The sequence below is a fragment of the Podarcis raffonei genome, chromosome 2 (assembly GCF_027172205.1).
Source record: "Podarcis raffonei isolate rPodRaf1 chromosome 2, rPodRaf1.pri, whole genome shotgun sequence".
NCBI lineage: Eukaryota > Metazoa > Chordata > Lepidosauria > Squamata > Lacertidae > Podarcis > Podarcis raffonei.
Window position 1 is genome coordinate 80,169,764 of NC_070603.1, and position 14,029 is coordinate 80,183,792.

General features: G+C 42.2%; 1 protein-coding gene across 1 annotated transcript in view; it reads left to right on the forward strand.

Moving 5' to 3' along the window:
- FBLN2 (fibulin 2) overlaps positions 1–14,029 on the forward strand; it is a 112,318-nt gene that overhangs the window by 85,266 nt on the left and 13,023 nt on the right. Inside the window, exons 9-14 of the mRNA XM_053377752.1 lie at positions 362–472; positions 950–1,051; positions 2,533–2,673; positions 10,795–10,929; positions 13,161–13,298; positions 13,624–13,767. Coding sequence (XP_053233727.1) covers positions 362–472; positions 950–1,051; positions 2,533–2,673; positions 10,795–10,929; positions 13,161–13,298; positions 13,624–13,767 — 771 coding nt within the window. The remainder of the gene's footprint in view (positions 1–361; positions 473–949; positions 1,052–2,532; positions 2,674–10,794; positions 10,930–13,160; positions 13,299–13,623; positions 13,768–14,029) is intronic.

The following is a 14,029-nucleotide window of genomic DNA, read 5'->3' on the forward strand; positions in this document are numbered from 1 at the left end:
TATCCTTACAAAGAATTGTTTATCCCTCCCTTCTCAAATACGACTGTAGTTGTCTTTAGCCAATTTTCAATAAGCAGGTGAGGAACGGCTGAAGCTTCACCCACTGGTGTGGATTGCAAGCAATGGAACAACTGTGAATATGATTACTGAAAAAGCAGGAGTGTGTGGGACTTTACATACCAAACAAAGCGAAATTGGACCTAAACAATCCTAAATATCAGCTCTCTGTCTGGAAGCATTCTGTGTTTCCTTAGAAGCCACAAATAATAGTTTAGTTACTGTTCATGTCCCTGTGGCTACTGAGATATATGAAGCAAATTAAAGTTGATTTCCTCCATTTTTGTATAATATAAATGTATAGATTTTGAAGAAGATGGACCAAATACTGCCTTACAGGACAAAGCCACTATTGCTCCAGAAGCCTTGAATATCCAGCCCGCAACCATCAACGAAGAGGAAGAGAAGTGTAAAGGTATGTCTAAATAGGCAAGGTGGAGACATGAGATGGTTTTTACAAGTCTGCAATACATTCAAAAGCTTCTTCGGCTGTTTTGATTTCAACACACGTCCACACATTGCTTGCCTCCAGTATTAGCCTGAAGAGAGCGAGAGACGGGCAGAATCTCAGAAGGTAACGTGCTGAGGTAATTCGAGGTTAGCTTCTGAATTCAAGGTTATTTCATGCTATCTATTTAGGGCTGTTGAGGCAACACAGCTGTACATGGTAATTTCAAATGCACAGATGAGAATGAATGACACAGGTGTGTTTGCCTATAAAAGAAGGCTTGTACATAGTGATTAAGGTTACGAGAATAGATTGTTTGTTTCCACATTTTACATCCTGGTGCAATGACAGGGGTTATAATTAGAGGAAGGAATTCTTGGGACTTGGAAGGAATTTTGCTTTGCACAGGAATTTCATGCATTTTTCAAACACTGTGTTTCCTAGATAATGGTCCCTGCAAGCACATATGTAATACTTCGGAAGGGGCGGTTGTGTGCTCTTGCTCACCTGGATATGCTCTGATGTCAGACGGGGTTTCGTGTGAAGGTACGTGAATGCTGAAATTCTATCTACTCTGTTTCATACATGGAAGCTTCCTAGCAGCTTGTTTGCAAGAGTGGTTCATGAGAACATTAGCTAACTGGTGCAGGCCATGACACAAGAGGTGTTGGGCAGCCCAGTTGCTCAGTTCATTGATGTTGTTGGAGGCAAGTCGCAAACATGGATGGCCTGTTTTATACATCATGCTAAATAGCTGTCACCCTGTTGGGTGAAGGGTTGTGGATGATCTTGAACAGCATTTGCTGTCTCAAAAACAGGGAGAATGTGTCTAGGGTCACATTCCCTTGTGGGGTTTTCTGTTGAGAGCCACGTGTCAACAGGGCTGACACTTCTCATGACTGGGCTGAAGGCCAAACGTTAGTACAACATGTGTGTGTGTGTGTGTGTGTGTGTATTCCCCCCTCCCCAGTTTTCTCTTTCTGTGTCATCTTTTCCCCACCTTTTCTCCCCTCTGTGAAATTAGGGTGAACCCCATATGTGGCTGTGAGGCCACAGGCTTTGCAGCCCTGCTTTAAAATCTGATGTATAAAACTGCCATTCGTTATTTTCAGTGCCCTATGAAGCCCGCACTCCCACTGATGTTGTCATGCACCTAAGTTAATTTTCTGTCTTAGAGATACATATCGCTGGGTGGAAAATTAATTAATTTAAGTGCCAATTTAGAGTCAAACACCTCCTTCATTGCCTTCCTCATGATCAGACCAAAGCTCTTATTTTTTGCCCATGACCTAAGTGCTGGTGTATGACCCACAGTGTGAAAACTGCATTGAAAGCCTCCTGTGGTTGCTTCTTTTACGCAAGAAGGTCTTGCTTAAGCAAGAGCATACCACAGGAATTGGGGCATTTCCTTCATGCCACCGCAAACTAAAAGAGAGCGAGCGATTTGATAGTATGGAGAAAACGTTCTGTTTCTCATAGCAAACTGAATAGGAAACCACTCTGGCTGAGGGCCAATGAAAGTCACTTAAAGACTGTCATATGTGCTACTCTTGGGCAATGACTTTGCCATTCAGTTCAATATGTCAAAGATAGTATTGTGCAAAGCGACCTCACATGTGTATTGTGTGACTAGTCTGCTAGAACTAATAGCAGAAGCAAATATGTTTCTGTTGGGAAGGACCTTCCTCACCCTGATGACTTCAGTGTTTCACCATCTGCCTCTTTGGCATGTAAGAAGTAAGAGAAAGCACCACTAAAGCCAAGGAAGCTGAAGGAGAAGTTTGCAGAAGCAATCCATAGAGATTGAAGTCAACAGTGCAAAAGGGCCCAGCTGAAGATCCAGAGACCTTCAATTCTTGAACGAGTTCAACGACTTGAAAATTTAGCGCAAGGAAATTATAGCACCATAACTCAGGCACATTGTTAATTAGATAGTTTCAGTGTGGAACAAATGTTATTTCCTCCTGGAGTAATTCTAATACAATTTTGTTTTTCCCCTCCCTTTTGACTGCAATGTGTTGATAAAGACCTGGATGAGTGCCTTACAGGTATTCACAGTTGCTCCAGAAGACAATTATGTGTGAACACATGGGGATCATTCTACTGTGTCAACCACAGTGTTATCTGTGCAGAGGGCTTTGTACTCAACATGCATAGAAAATGTGTTGGTAAGAGGATATGATAGGTGGCACCATAATTCTTCATGCTACGCGATGTGCTCAGCTTCATATCTTGGGTGCTATAATCCCCCCTTCCCTCTCTGTATTTAAGTCCATGAAAAGGCATGCCCTGTTATCTGGATTGTGTTTAACATTGTCCATTTTCTGTTGCGTGGCTTTTGCCCAAGCAAAATCTCTATATAGTCCTAAACATCCATAGCTGTGACGGCTCCATTCTGGTAGAGGAGAGGCAACCATTTCAATCACCTACCTTTGTATGAACATCATAACATCTGCGGCTTTTGTCTTGTTATATCAGCTTCATGTATTTGTCTCATGACCACAGTGAAAGACAGTGCAACCAGAAAGACTGTGGGGAGAGAAGAAGGAACTGGGAAGAACTGAAATGGTTATATTTTACCCATCCCTAATAGGAAGCCATGGAGCTGCATGGTCCATGGTGGGCCCGTGAGCCAGTGGAAGGATTTGCCAAACCTGGGCTGCGTTGCTGTCCTTTATGCCACTTTGATAGCATCCTGAAAATTCCCCGTTACCCTCAGCTGGTTCCACTCCATGCCTACATTTGAACACAGTTGAAACCAGAGCTTTTTTCCATCCAGAACTCGCCGGAACTCAGTTCCGACACCTCTAAGGTGGGCGCCATTACCATTATAATACCATTATAATAGGCGTTCATGGTGAGTTCTGGCACCTCTTTTTTATATAGAAAAATAGCACTGGTTGTAACTGATGCCAATATTCCTTATTAGTGTGAGATGTAATGCATACAATTTTAACACATACCAAAAGGTGGCTGTTCTTTCACAACGAGACAGGCCCCTCCTAGTTAAGTTTTGTCTGAGCTATACTGCAGCACAAATGGTTCTAGATAAATGTTGTTTCTGACACATATTCCATATGCACGTGTTTCCTGTCTTTGCATTTGACTTTGCTGTACGTGTGGTACATGGAGTACTCATTTGGCATTATTAACATTTTCTTGACTTTTTAAGGAGGCAGGGAAAACCACAGATATATGATGGTTTCTAATTTTTTGAGTTGCTGTCCCTTGAAAGAACCATAAAGAATCCTTGGCCAGCTCAACTGCTTTCGTGCTCCGTCTTGAACTATTTTGGGGGGAAATGTAAACGATTTTGAACTTCATGCCTGCAAATTATACATTTCTAATGTCTGAAGTTGTTAATAACATCAGTATGTGTAAACTTACCAGTAAGGGAGCCATCTTCTCTGGTTCCAAAATGGATCATTTAAGAAGAATATTGTCTCTTGAATTTCCTGTAGTTAAATAATGAAAGATTGAAATTCCAGCTGCATTCCTAAGTGGGTTTCCAGAATTCCTGATAGTCAGACATGCTGTAAAAGTCACTGTCTATTAATGCAGCATAGAGACACCTCTTCTGTGTTGTTCCATGAATAAGAACTGCATTTTTTTTCTTTCCTAAAAGTTCCATGTTTACCACAAAATAGGATTCACTGCCCTAGTTCACACAACGCAGTAAGCTCCTCTCCAGCATTTTTTATTCCCACTCCTTGGTTGCAACTTGTAGTGAGGAGTGAGCATAAGTTTGGACAACACACTAAGCCAAACTTTCTTTTAGCTCACTGTGCAGCTGGAATATGGGAAGAGCAAAGCAGCTGTGAGCCTGCCTCCGAGGTCCTGCACATTTGCACAATCCTGGAAAGCCATACATCCCAGCTGCACTATACATATACGACAGTAGAAGACCACTTTAAGCAGTTCTGGGCCTTACCCAAAGTATCCTGGGAACTGTAGTTTGTTAAAGGTGCTGAGAGTTGTTAGGAGAACCCTATTTCCCTAACAGAGTGACAATTCTCAGAGTGGTTTAATAGTCAGTTCTTCTATAAACATTGGGAACTTTAGCTCTGCATGTTTATCCCAAGGAAAACCTGGTGACCCAGTTTGGATGTCTAGGCAGCAATCTTTAGGTAGCACCCTTCAAACACACACACACCCACACACCCGGGTATATGGCGACAACAGCATCTATTTAAGCTAACGAGGAACAGCAACAAGAGACCGGTAGCAAACAAAACCCAAATTCCTCCCAAGGTCTAGATGTGTTAATGAAAATCATTTGGCTGTACTTATGGTTAATTTGAAGATGCAGCCAGTAAGGTGGTGTTCCTTTTGTGTTACATCAAGATGCAAAAATGTAATAGGTTGCAACATAAACTGCCCACCAGTTTATGTTCTTACAAATACTTTCACCCAACAGGTGGCAGCAAAAAGGCTGCTGTAGATCCTTTTGGTCTCTGCCACTTTAGCCAAGAGGAAGTGTAAGCAAGATCCCAGCTACAAGTGTGGCTCACAAACCTCTCATCCTAGTAGTGGTTTCAGGCAGGAATAACTTACGGTATTGGTGACTTCTGCCAAAGGGGATCGCAGGAAGGGATCTTTACTTCAAAGGTTAGCAAACCTCTGTGTTTAGCATTCAGCTCAGCAATGTTTCAACTTACAGACTTAGTTGTGACTGAGCCTGTTTTTCTATACAGGTCTACACTTCCCTGTTATACTCCTTAACTGCTCATTGGTTTCATTAACCAACCTTGAGTTTTAGTGTCATGGGAGTTTTTTTTGTGGGATGGCAGATTCCCTGTGTTCCTGGATGGGAATGCTGAGCGCAGTCATGAACACCTGAGGAATATCAGGCCCTCCCCAAACTACCCTTTGTTTACTGGTGGTAGTCAGCTCTGTGCTCTGTAGAGCCTCAAATGACTGAGAAGCTGGCAGGAACAGCAGAGGCTGAGGCATCCCATCACAAGTGTGCAGAAGTGACTCATTGAGTGGGGCAGAGCAACCGTGCTAGCTTCCTGGCAGGTGGGTCACTATTACTTGCCGGGAGGGAGAGAGGCAAGGTGGTGGGGAGGTTGGCATGGTGCTAGTGTTGCCATTCCATTGCTCCTGCTTACGAGTTTGAACAGCACTGACCTTCCTGTGGTCTCACCCCTTTCCCTTTCTCTCTGGGTAAGCAACAGTGGCCTGCAGAGAGCCAGTGTGGTGTCGTGGTTAAGAGCGGTAGTCACATAATCTGGGGAACCGGGTTCGCGTCTCCGCTCCTCCACATGCATCTGCTGGGTGACCTTGGGCCAGTCACACTTCTTTGAAGTCTCTCAGCCCCACTCACCTCACAGAGTGTTTGTTGTGGGGGAGGAAGGGAAAGGAGATTGTTAGCCGCTTTGAGACTCCTGAAGGGGAGTGAAAGGCGGGATATCAAATCCAAACTCTTCTTCTGCCTGCCAGGAAACTAGCATAGTGGCTTCACCTCCATGTGCCAAGCCGCTTCTGCAAGTTTGCGTACATGGATACTTGCCAAGAAATGACTGCAGACAGTCAATTTGTGATGGATAGACTGGCTAGGAGTCCACCCTTGAAGGATGACCATTAGAATAAAAGCAAGCAGTTTACAGTGGGAGTCTTGCAAGCTCTCAGAAAGTCTTTGACTCATGTCATTGCAGCAACTTTATCTAAAGCTACCCAAATATTCACGGAAGGCAATAATGAAATGTAGCAGATATTAGAAAAGTAATTCATCTAAAAAGCATGAAAGATTCCATTAAAATCCCCACTCAGGTTTCACTATATTAATGCAACCATATGCTGTACATATTTGGAAAGCTGACTCTGAACTGAACATGAGAGGACTTGTTAACGTTGTTGCTTGTTGTAAAAAAACAAACAAAAGGCAGGATCAGCTGAACATTTCCGTGATAACTGGGAGGATACTTCAATGAGATTTTTAGACCACGTATTTTAGGAGTGTTGAAGATAAGCTATGCAGAAGATATATTCAGAAGCACTCCCCATTGAGTTTCTTTGGGCTCACTCCCAAGTAAGTATCTTGAGGATTACAGCCTTTGTATTCTGAGATATGCTAACTTGGAAGTAAGTCTCATTGAGTAAACTTCAGTAGAATTGGGCCACAAGTAAACTTTTCTGTGAATGTTTCCTTAGACTCAGTGAGTTATTTAATTTTTGTTGGCATTCATCAAATTTCATGATTTCACATTACAAATAAGACCATGTTGAAAATATTTGTTTCGCAGTGTGATTCAGTTTGTTTCCAGACAGGTCAGTATTTCCCAAAGAATATAGATTGCATTTTCTTCTCTCAACTAAGTCTTCACATTCAACTGAAATCAATCAGCATGCAAGTCAAACCTGTGAAATTTATTTCACTGGTACAAATTCCAGGGAGGGAGCTATTTATATATCTTGGAGATGGTGAAAATAATTGGAGTCTTCTCTGTTTTCATGTTTCCATATCATTCTAGTTTTAATTAAATGTTCAAGGTCGCTTAGGGATTCCAATTACATTCTGTTTCCTTCCATCTTTAATCTCTGACAGCTTTTTGAGAACCATCGAGAGTTGGAAGAGGCCTTGTACACCATCTCTCAGCCCCTTTGCTTGATACAGGAAATGGAGAGAGCAAGAGCGTACCCTGCTCCTCTCCCAACAGATGACTTCCCAATCTCAGCTTGGAAACTTTAGTGAGTGTCCCGAGCACCTTGCCCTAATGAGGACATTGGATTGGAAATTTAGTTCTTTATAAGCACAGTGCTCTATTACAGCAGCTCCTAAGGTGCAAGAATCACATGCACAGCTCCTGTTAAATAGCTAGCTAGGCATCTCCTTCTTCAGACCTGGAGCAAATGTGCATCATGCCTCCATCAGCACATTTAAACCCCACCTTCTGATGTAGTGTGTGCAAGCAACTGGTGGATTCTCCTGTGCAGCAGCACCAGCTGCTCCTGTCGCTTTAAACCCTCCTCATCTTTGGAGACAGCAGAGGAGAGGACAGAGGAAATTCTAACCGCCCAGTTCTCTTTGAGGCTGTGTCTTCCACCCCTATGCATTCCTGCACATCTTCTCCTGCCTCCTCTTCTCCATCTCTGACCACCCGAATCCTGCCTCACGGGTGGCATAGAAACCCACAAATCACTGGCCCCTTCGCCTGGATCATCCTCCTGTTCTTCTTCCCACCCTTTGGCCCCCTTCCTGTCCCTGACAGTGAGAGAGAGAGAATTTGTTTTGTTGAAAAACAGCTCTCATAACTGAGAAGTTTCTCCTAATGTACAGCTGAAACCCACCCACCTATTCCTTGAGGAGTCATCTGGAGAGTTGGAGTGTGGTGTCACCTCTGTTCAGACGACACTCAGTTTGATCTCCTTTCCATCTTCATCAGGAGACGTTGTGAAAGTGCTGGAACAGTGTCTGGAGTCTTTGTCCTCTTCTATATGAAGGCCCTTCAGGTATTCTCCCTCAGCCTTCTCTTCACCAGGCTAAACATACCCAGGACCTTCAGACTTCTCTCATATGACTTATTTCCCATACCACCAACCAACTTCATTGGACAGGATTCAGCTAACTTAGTCCTGGTAGCAGAAGCCCATGCAAGGTCTTCTGTTAGTTCAATGGTACTTTTGATTCTTCCCTCAGCTTGTGATTAACTGCAATCCTCAGATCATTTTCACATGCAGTACTGCCGAGTCAGGTATTCTTCCATTATATTACTTTACTGTAATACAATGCACTGTAGAACATCTGTCTTGTATGCAGAAGTGCCCTAGGGTCAATCCCTGGCATCTCCAGGTAAGGCTAGAAGAGACTCCTGCCTGATGCCATAGAGAGCCACTGCCAGTCAGTGAAGGCAATTCTAAGCTAGATGGACCATTGGTCTGACTCAGTATTTGGCTGCTTTTATAATGGCTGTCAGCCTGGCTTATTCTGTGGCTCCCAGTAGGATTTCTACACCCTTTCTGCCTTTGACATTTTTAAAAAAATCCCCTGATTTATTTTTGAGATGCACCATTCTTGCTTTTGAGACGTAAGTGGCTTGTTGGTTGTATTTCTATCACATAAAGCCTGTATATTACGGATGGACTGTCTGGTTGAGGATTTATTTATTTCAGGATTTATTTTATCTGAACACATTGCTAGTGTAGTTGCTCTTTTCCCAAGAGGACTGGATTCTAGTGGGGTGTACCTCAAACGATGAGGTGAATTGGGGTGATTCTGGGAAAGGTCTCACATTTCTGAGTTGGATTGTGCCATTAACAACAACAACTACTACTACTACTTTATTAACAACAACAACAACAACTACTACTACTACTACTACTACTACTACTACTACTACTACTTTATTATTTATACCCCACCCATCTGGCTGGGTTGTCAGACATTTCAAGACATTTCAAGGTAAATCAGGGACTACCTAAGCTTTTGGGTGGATCTGTGGCTTCAGCTGTCTGGAGAATGCATGGCCATATTGTTTCTGAGAAACAAAACCAAGCTGCGGTAATGGTCCATGCTGCTAGAGTTCCATTTCCCCACCCCAGACTTTCAGAGATATTTTTTTCACCACTCGCTTCTCCTGTGGAAATAAATATGGAATTATATCTCTTCCAGGGAAAAGATGCTGTATTTCCCAAAATCCATGAGAGGCAGAAGACCACCCACCACCACCAAACCATGGAGTAACAGGGTCCCTGCTGGGTGGTGACATTTCCCCCATCTCAGTCTTTCCATGTTCTTTCCCCACCACCAATACTACCCCACCTGTCCCAAATTCTGTTGTATCCACACCAAAATGTTCTTCACTGCTGGGAGAACCACTGCAACTATCATTCTGAATTTGACAGCCTCAGAAGGGATGGCCATGCCTGCAAACTGCACCAATTTGGATAGAAAACAAAAAAAAGTTACAGATTTTCCTTTGTTTAAAGAATTTTTTTAAAACGTGTCCTGCATGAAAATCTCCAGATATACTCAGCCTGCACTGGGCAGGCTTAATTCATTTGTGGAGGAGGGAGGCTCATGTACCTGTAAATTTCATCCACTTTGGCCAAAAAGGGAGAAAGCTATGCATATTTTTAAGATTCTCTATTATAGCAAATGGGGGACACGGAACTTCATTTTAATTTGGCTCAGAAGCTGAATCACAGATCAAAATGGAGACAGCATGGACACCCACACAGGAAATCTTGCGACCTGTGAACACTCCTAGCGAACACTGCCTTCCGTAAGATCTGGTGAATAAGTCGATATACAACTGATTGAGGATATGGAACTGATTGAGGATATGGCTATATTAGGTATTCCTGGACCTTCTCACAAAACAAGTGAAGGGATTTCACTCTGCTACAGCCTCTTGCTATGTATGTTCCTGTCACCATTACTATACCCAGTAGCATACCGTGCCTTCCCTATGGCTGAGATGCTGCTGCATACCAGGATGGAGAAAAGAAGAAGTGAACTAGCGGTGTGGTCAGCATGGTGCAAATGCACCAGTGGAACCAATCTAGTGCTCTTGCCAGAACATCTGCTGTACCCCAGCCTTGCTGCTTCCTCACTCCTCCCCCTCTCTGTCCTAGTTTGCAGCAGTAACTCAGCCAGAGGGAGGTCAGATGAACACAGCTCCACCACAACATCTGTTACGGACTATATCTGTATTACTGTCACAGTTGAATTGGAAATGGCAAGAATCAGCTTCTGGCTTAAATCCTAGGACCTCCACAGCCCAACTGTCAACCATAGGTCCTCTTTACAGCCCTAGAGCAAACTCCTATTGTGTAGCATGAACTAGTCTTACTTAAATGCTGGCAAAGATACCTGTCCTTCTTTGTGGTTCTTACTCCTGGTTGCATTGCTGTTCTACTCATGTTTGTCCTTTGTGCCCTGTTGCACCTAAGTGGTTTAATCTCTCTGAAAATGTTTTAATGAACATGAAATCTAAATTATATGTGCTGTCTTAACTGGGGTCATCCTGTGCATGAGATGTAAAGCCTTCCATCAAAGCCTTCCTAACTTCTGTGTCTAATCAATTCTTTCCACTGTGACCTTGATGAATGCATCATTCAGTGTAAAATCAAAAGAAGGAATATGTCTCATAACTCTACCTATAAAATGAAAGTGTTTTAAGCTCCTCTACCTTGGCAGGAAACTCTGGAAATAGCACCATGTAAACCTTTCCTTTTGGACAAAATAACTTCTACTAAATCTTTTAAGATGTTTGGTTTCCTGTAGTGAACTTAAAAGAGGTAACTTCTTTGGTGTGTGCTATACTGACATCTGTTTCCTCTCATAGATATTAATGAATGTATAACAGACGCTCATACCTGCAAGAGAGGGGAGCACTGTGTTAACACAATTGGATCCTTTACATGTCTTCAGCAACTCAACTGTGAATCAGGTTATGAGCTGAAGGATGGTGAATGTGTTGGTGAGTTTACTTATTTTAGTATGAGTGGTGATTTGTGTGCTGGGGGTAGTATATTTTTAATTTTCAAAATAAATATAAGCACAACACACTAATAACAACAACCTAAATGCAATGAGATGGGTATTCCAAAAGAATCTTGGGTTGCAGTTAATACTTTAGAAAAGGAGAAAGCCTCCTAGTAGAAGCAGATGTACCTAGTACATGAATCAGAGTGCAACTCAAATCTTAAATATGCTACACTGGGGAAGGATTGGATGTGGTGGAGATCTCCTGCCACCCAGCCCAGAACAGATGCCTATAAAGTGGTGCTAGCACCATTCCATCAGGTTACAAGCTCTATTCTACCTGCTGAAAGTGCAGGGTGTTCTATGGGCAGGGATGGACTGAGCTAGCATGGGGTCCACTGCTGCTGCTGGTTTGGTAATCACTCATGGCGAACTATGATTGTCTTCCATAAACACGGTTTTAACAGTGAGTCTGTAAGTGACTGTGGAGGCCAATTCTGGATCCACACATCCTTCCACAGTGGGGACATAGGTTTCCAGGCGGGAGTTGATCGTGGTGATGGTTTGCCAAGCGTGCCTTCCTCTTAGCGCATTTCACCCTTCCATCCTGAGTTCCGGCATCTTCAAAACCCATGACACCTTTGGTAAAGGCTGTTCTCCAATTGGAGCACTCACAGGCCAGTGTTTCCCAGTTGCCTGTGTTAATACCACATTAGGCTCATTGCTGTCACTTGGTGTCATTGGATCTAATCCAGTCCCGCTTGCTACACCAGCTCTGATTGCCCTGCCAGTGCCTAGAAAAGGTGTTCATATGGAAGAAATCCAAGCACCAGGCAGTAATTTACTTCCCTGATTTACTTACATTCTGCTCAGGGCTGGAGCAGGACCATCAGTTGAACACAGGTTCACTATGGGTCCAGCAATTACAATCTCTCTTCTCGCCATGCGTTTATTGGATACATGAAGGGGAGCGTGATAATAATTGTCAAGGAAACTCTCTAACTTTGAATTGCTTACAGACACTCCAGTTTATGTTAGCTGGTTTCAAATATTTGTCATCATTACCATTTACAGATGCTTATGAATTTAAGAATGTTAGGGGTGGGGTGAAGCCCCTGATTTTAGCAAACTGATACATAAAATTGTTGCCATAAAATTGAATGGGAGACAATCTAGGAACACTGAGTTGCATTCAACTAAGCCCTACTCAGAGTAGACTCATTGAAATGAATGAATCTTAAGTTAATCGTGTCCATTAACTTCAATGGATCTACTCTGAGTAGGACTGGCATGGAAGACTACCCCCTGTACATGCTACCTTGAGCAGGAAATTGATGTGATGAATAAATTAATTTTAATTACGAACTTGGCTGTGAAATTTTCTTTAATTTGGTAGGCGGCTGGACCTGCTGCATGATGGGAAATGGCTTGCAGTGTGACCTGCTGAGAAACATCTCTCCACACATAGTCTATGTAGCATCTTATGCCAAATTTAATATGCTAGTTCATTTGAAAGCTAATGTATTAAAAATTACAAAGCAGGTGCCTAAGTGGCCCTCAGATGGATGACCGGCCTCTAGGCCTATAATTCAAGTGCCCCTATAATAAGTAATGCCTGATTACTTGCTGCCATTTCCATGCATTTGCATGTGGTGTAGATGCATCTTTATTATTTTTAAGATGCTTCATCCTGTTTTCTTGGCAGAATGACTAGGCAATGTGGGCAACATTTGAAAGAGTGTAACATATGAGTCTGATACTTAACAGCAGGAGACATCTGTCTTTGGATTTCTTCATCCATGAATTTTGCTACAGATTGGAATTGTTGGCAGCCTGAGTTGGTTTTCTTTCCGTAAATATTCTTCAGATGGCTTATCTGACATGAAATGAAGATGCATGTTGTTTTTTAGAATATTTAATAAGAAAAGGTTAGCCACCATATAGGCTGTGTGAATTTTGCTCTGCCGTTACACATCCATAATACACAGAGTAATACATTCTCCGGTTAAGTTGGATTAGTTAATAAAGGAATGCCATAAATGATCTTAGATTAAATTGTGATGCTGTACATTATTGCAGCTTCGCATTGTAGAGTCACCCTCTGAAAACTTCTTTTCAGCTAATCTACTTTAACGAACAAATGGAAGACATCAGAGAAGCCAAGACAACAAAATTAGGAAAGCTATCACTAGATTAATCCACTTTTACTTTTTAATTTCCTTTAAGACATTGATGAATGTGAACGAGGAACTCACAGCTGCAAGATAAACTTTGTATGTCAAAATACAAAAGGATCGTTCTATTGTGAATCAAAGCAGCGGTGCATGGATGGATTTTTACAAGATCCAGAGGGTAATTGTGTTGGTGAGTTCAACTCGAACAATATAGTTGTAGATGAATGAGCTCCACATACTCTTATATTACCCATAATTGTTCAAGTTTAATGGTCTTTCAAATTTTACTGTTCTCCCCCTAAAACCTATCTCACTATTTTAAATTTTTTTTTATTGAAAAAGTATTAGATTTACATAGCGTTAAATATATAAACGTTGGCTTCATAGAGTTCCAGCAACCTAGAATTTCTTGAATAATAAATCAAAACCAAATGAATAGGAAAGAAATGACAGCCGGAAGATGGCTCCCTGATTAATTTACTAGCTGAAAGCTTAATGTATATTCTCGTCCACAGATATTAATGAATGTACATCACTTACGGAGCCATGTAAGGCTGGATTCAACTGCATCAATACTGTTGGGTCTTATACTTGTCAGAGGAACCTCTTAATATGTAGCAGAGGGTATCATTCGAGTGAAGATGGAGCCAGATGTGTCGGTAAGACAGACTAAGTAACCTGGCTAATTTTGCTGGATATCCCCCATCCTTAAATGCCAATAATTACATTCACATAGGGTTGCTGCTTTTTTGACAGTTTTCTATACATATGCACATCACAGATTCCCATAACACATAGAAACATTTGTTGCAAACAATGTTTAAAGCTGGTGATGACTTGTTTAAACACTTTTTAAAGTTTAAACCATTTTTTCCCCTCCAAACCGCGGAGGTGATGCAGGCCCTCTCCTGGCTACTTTCC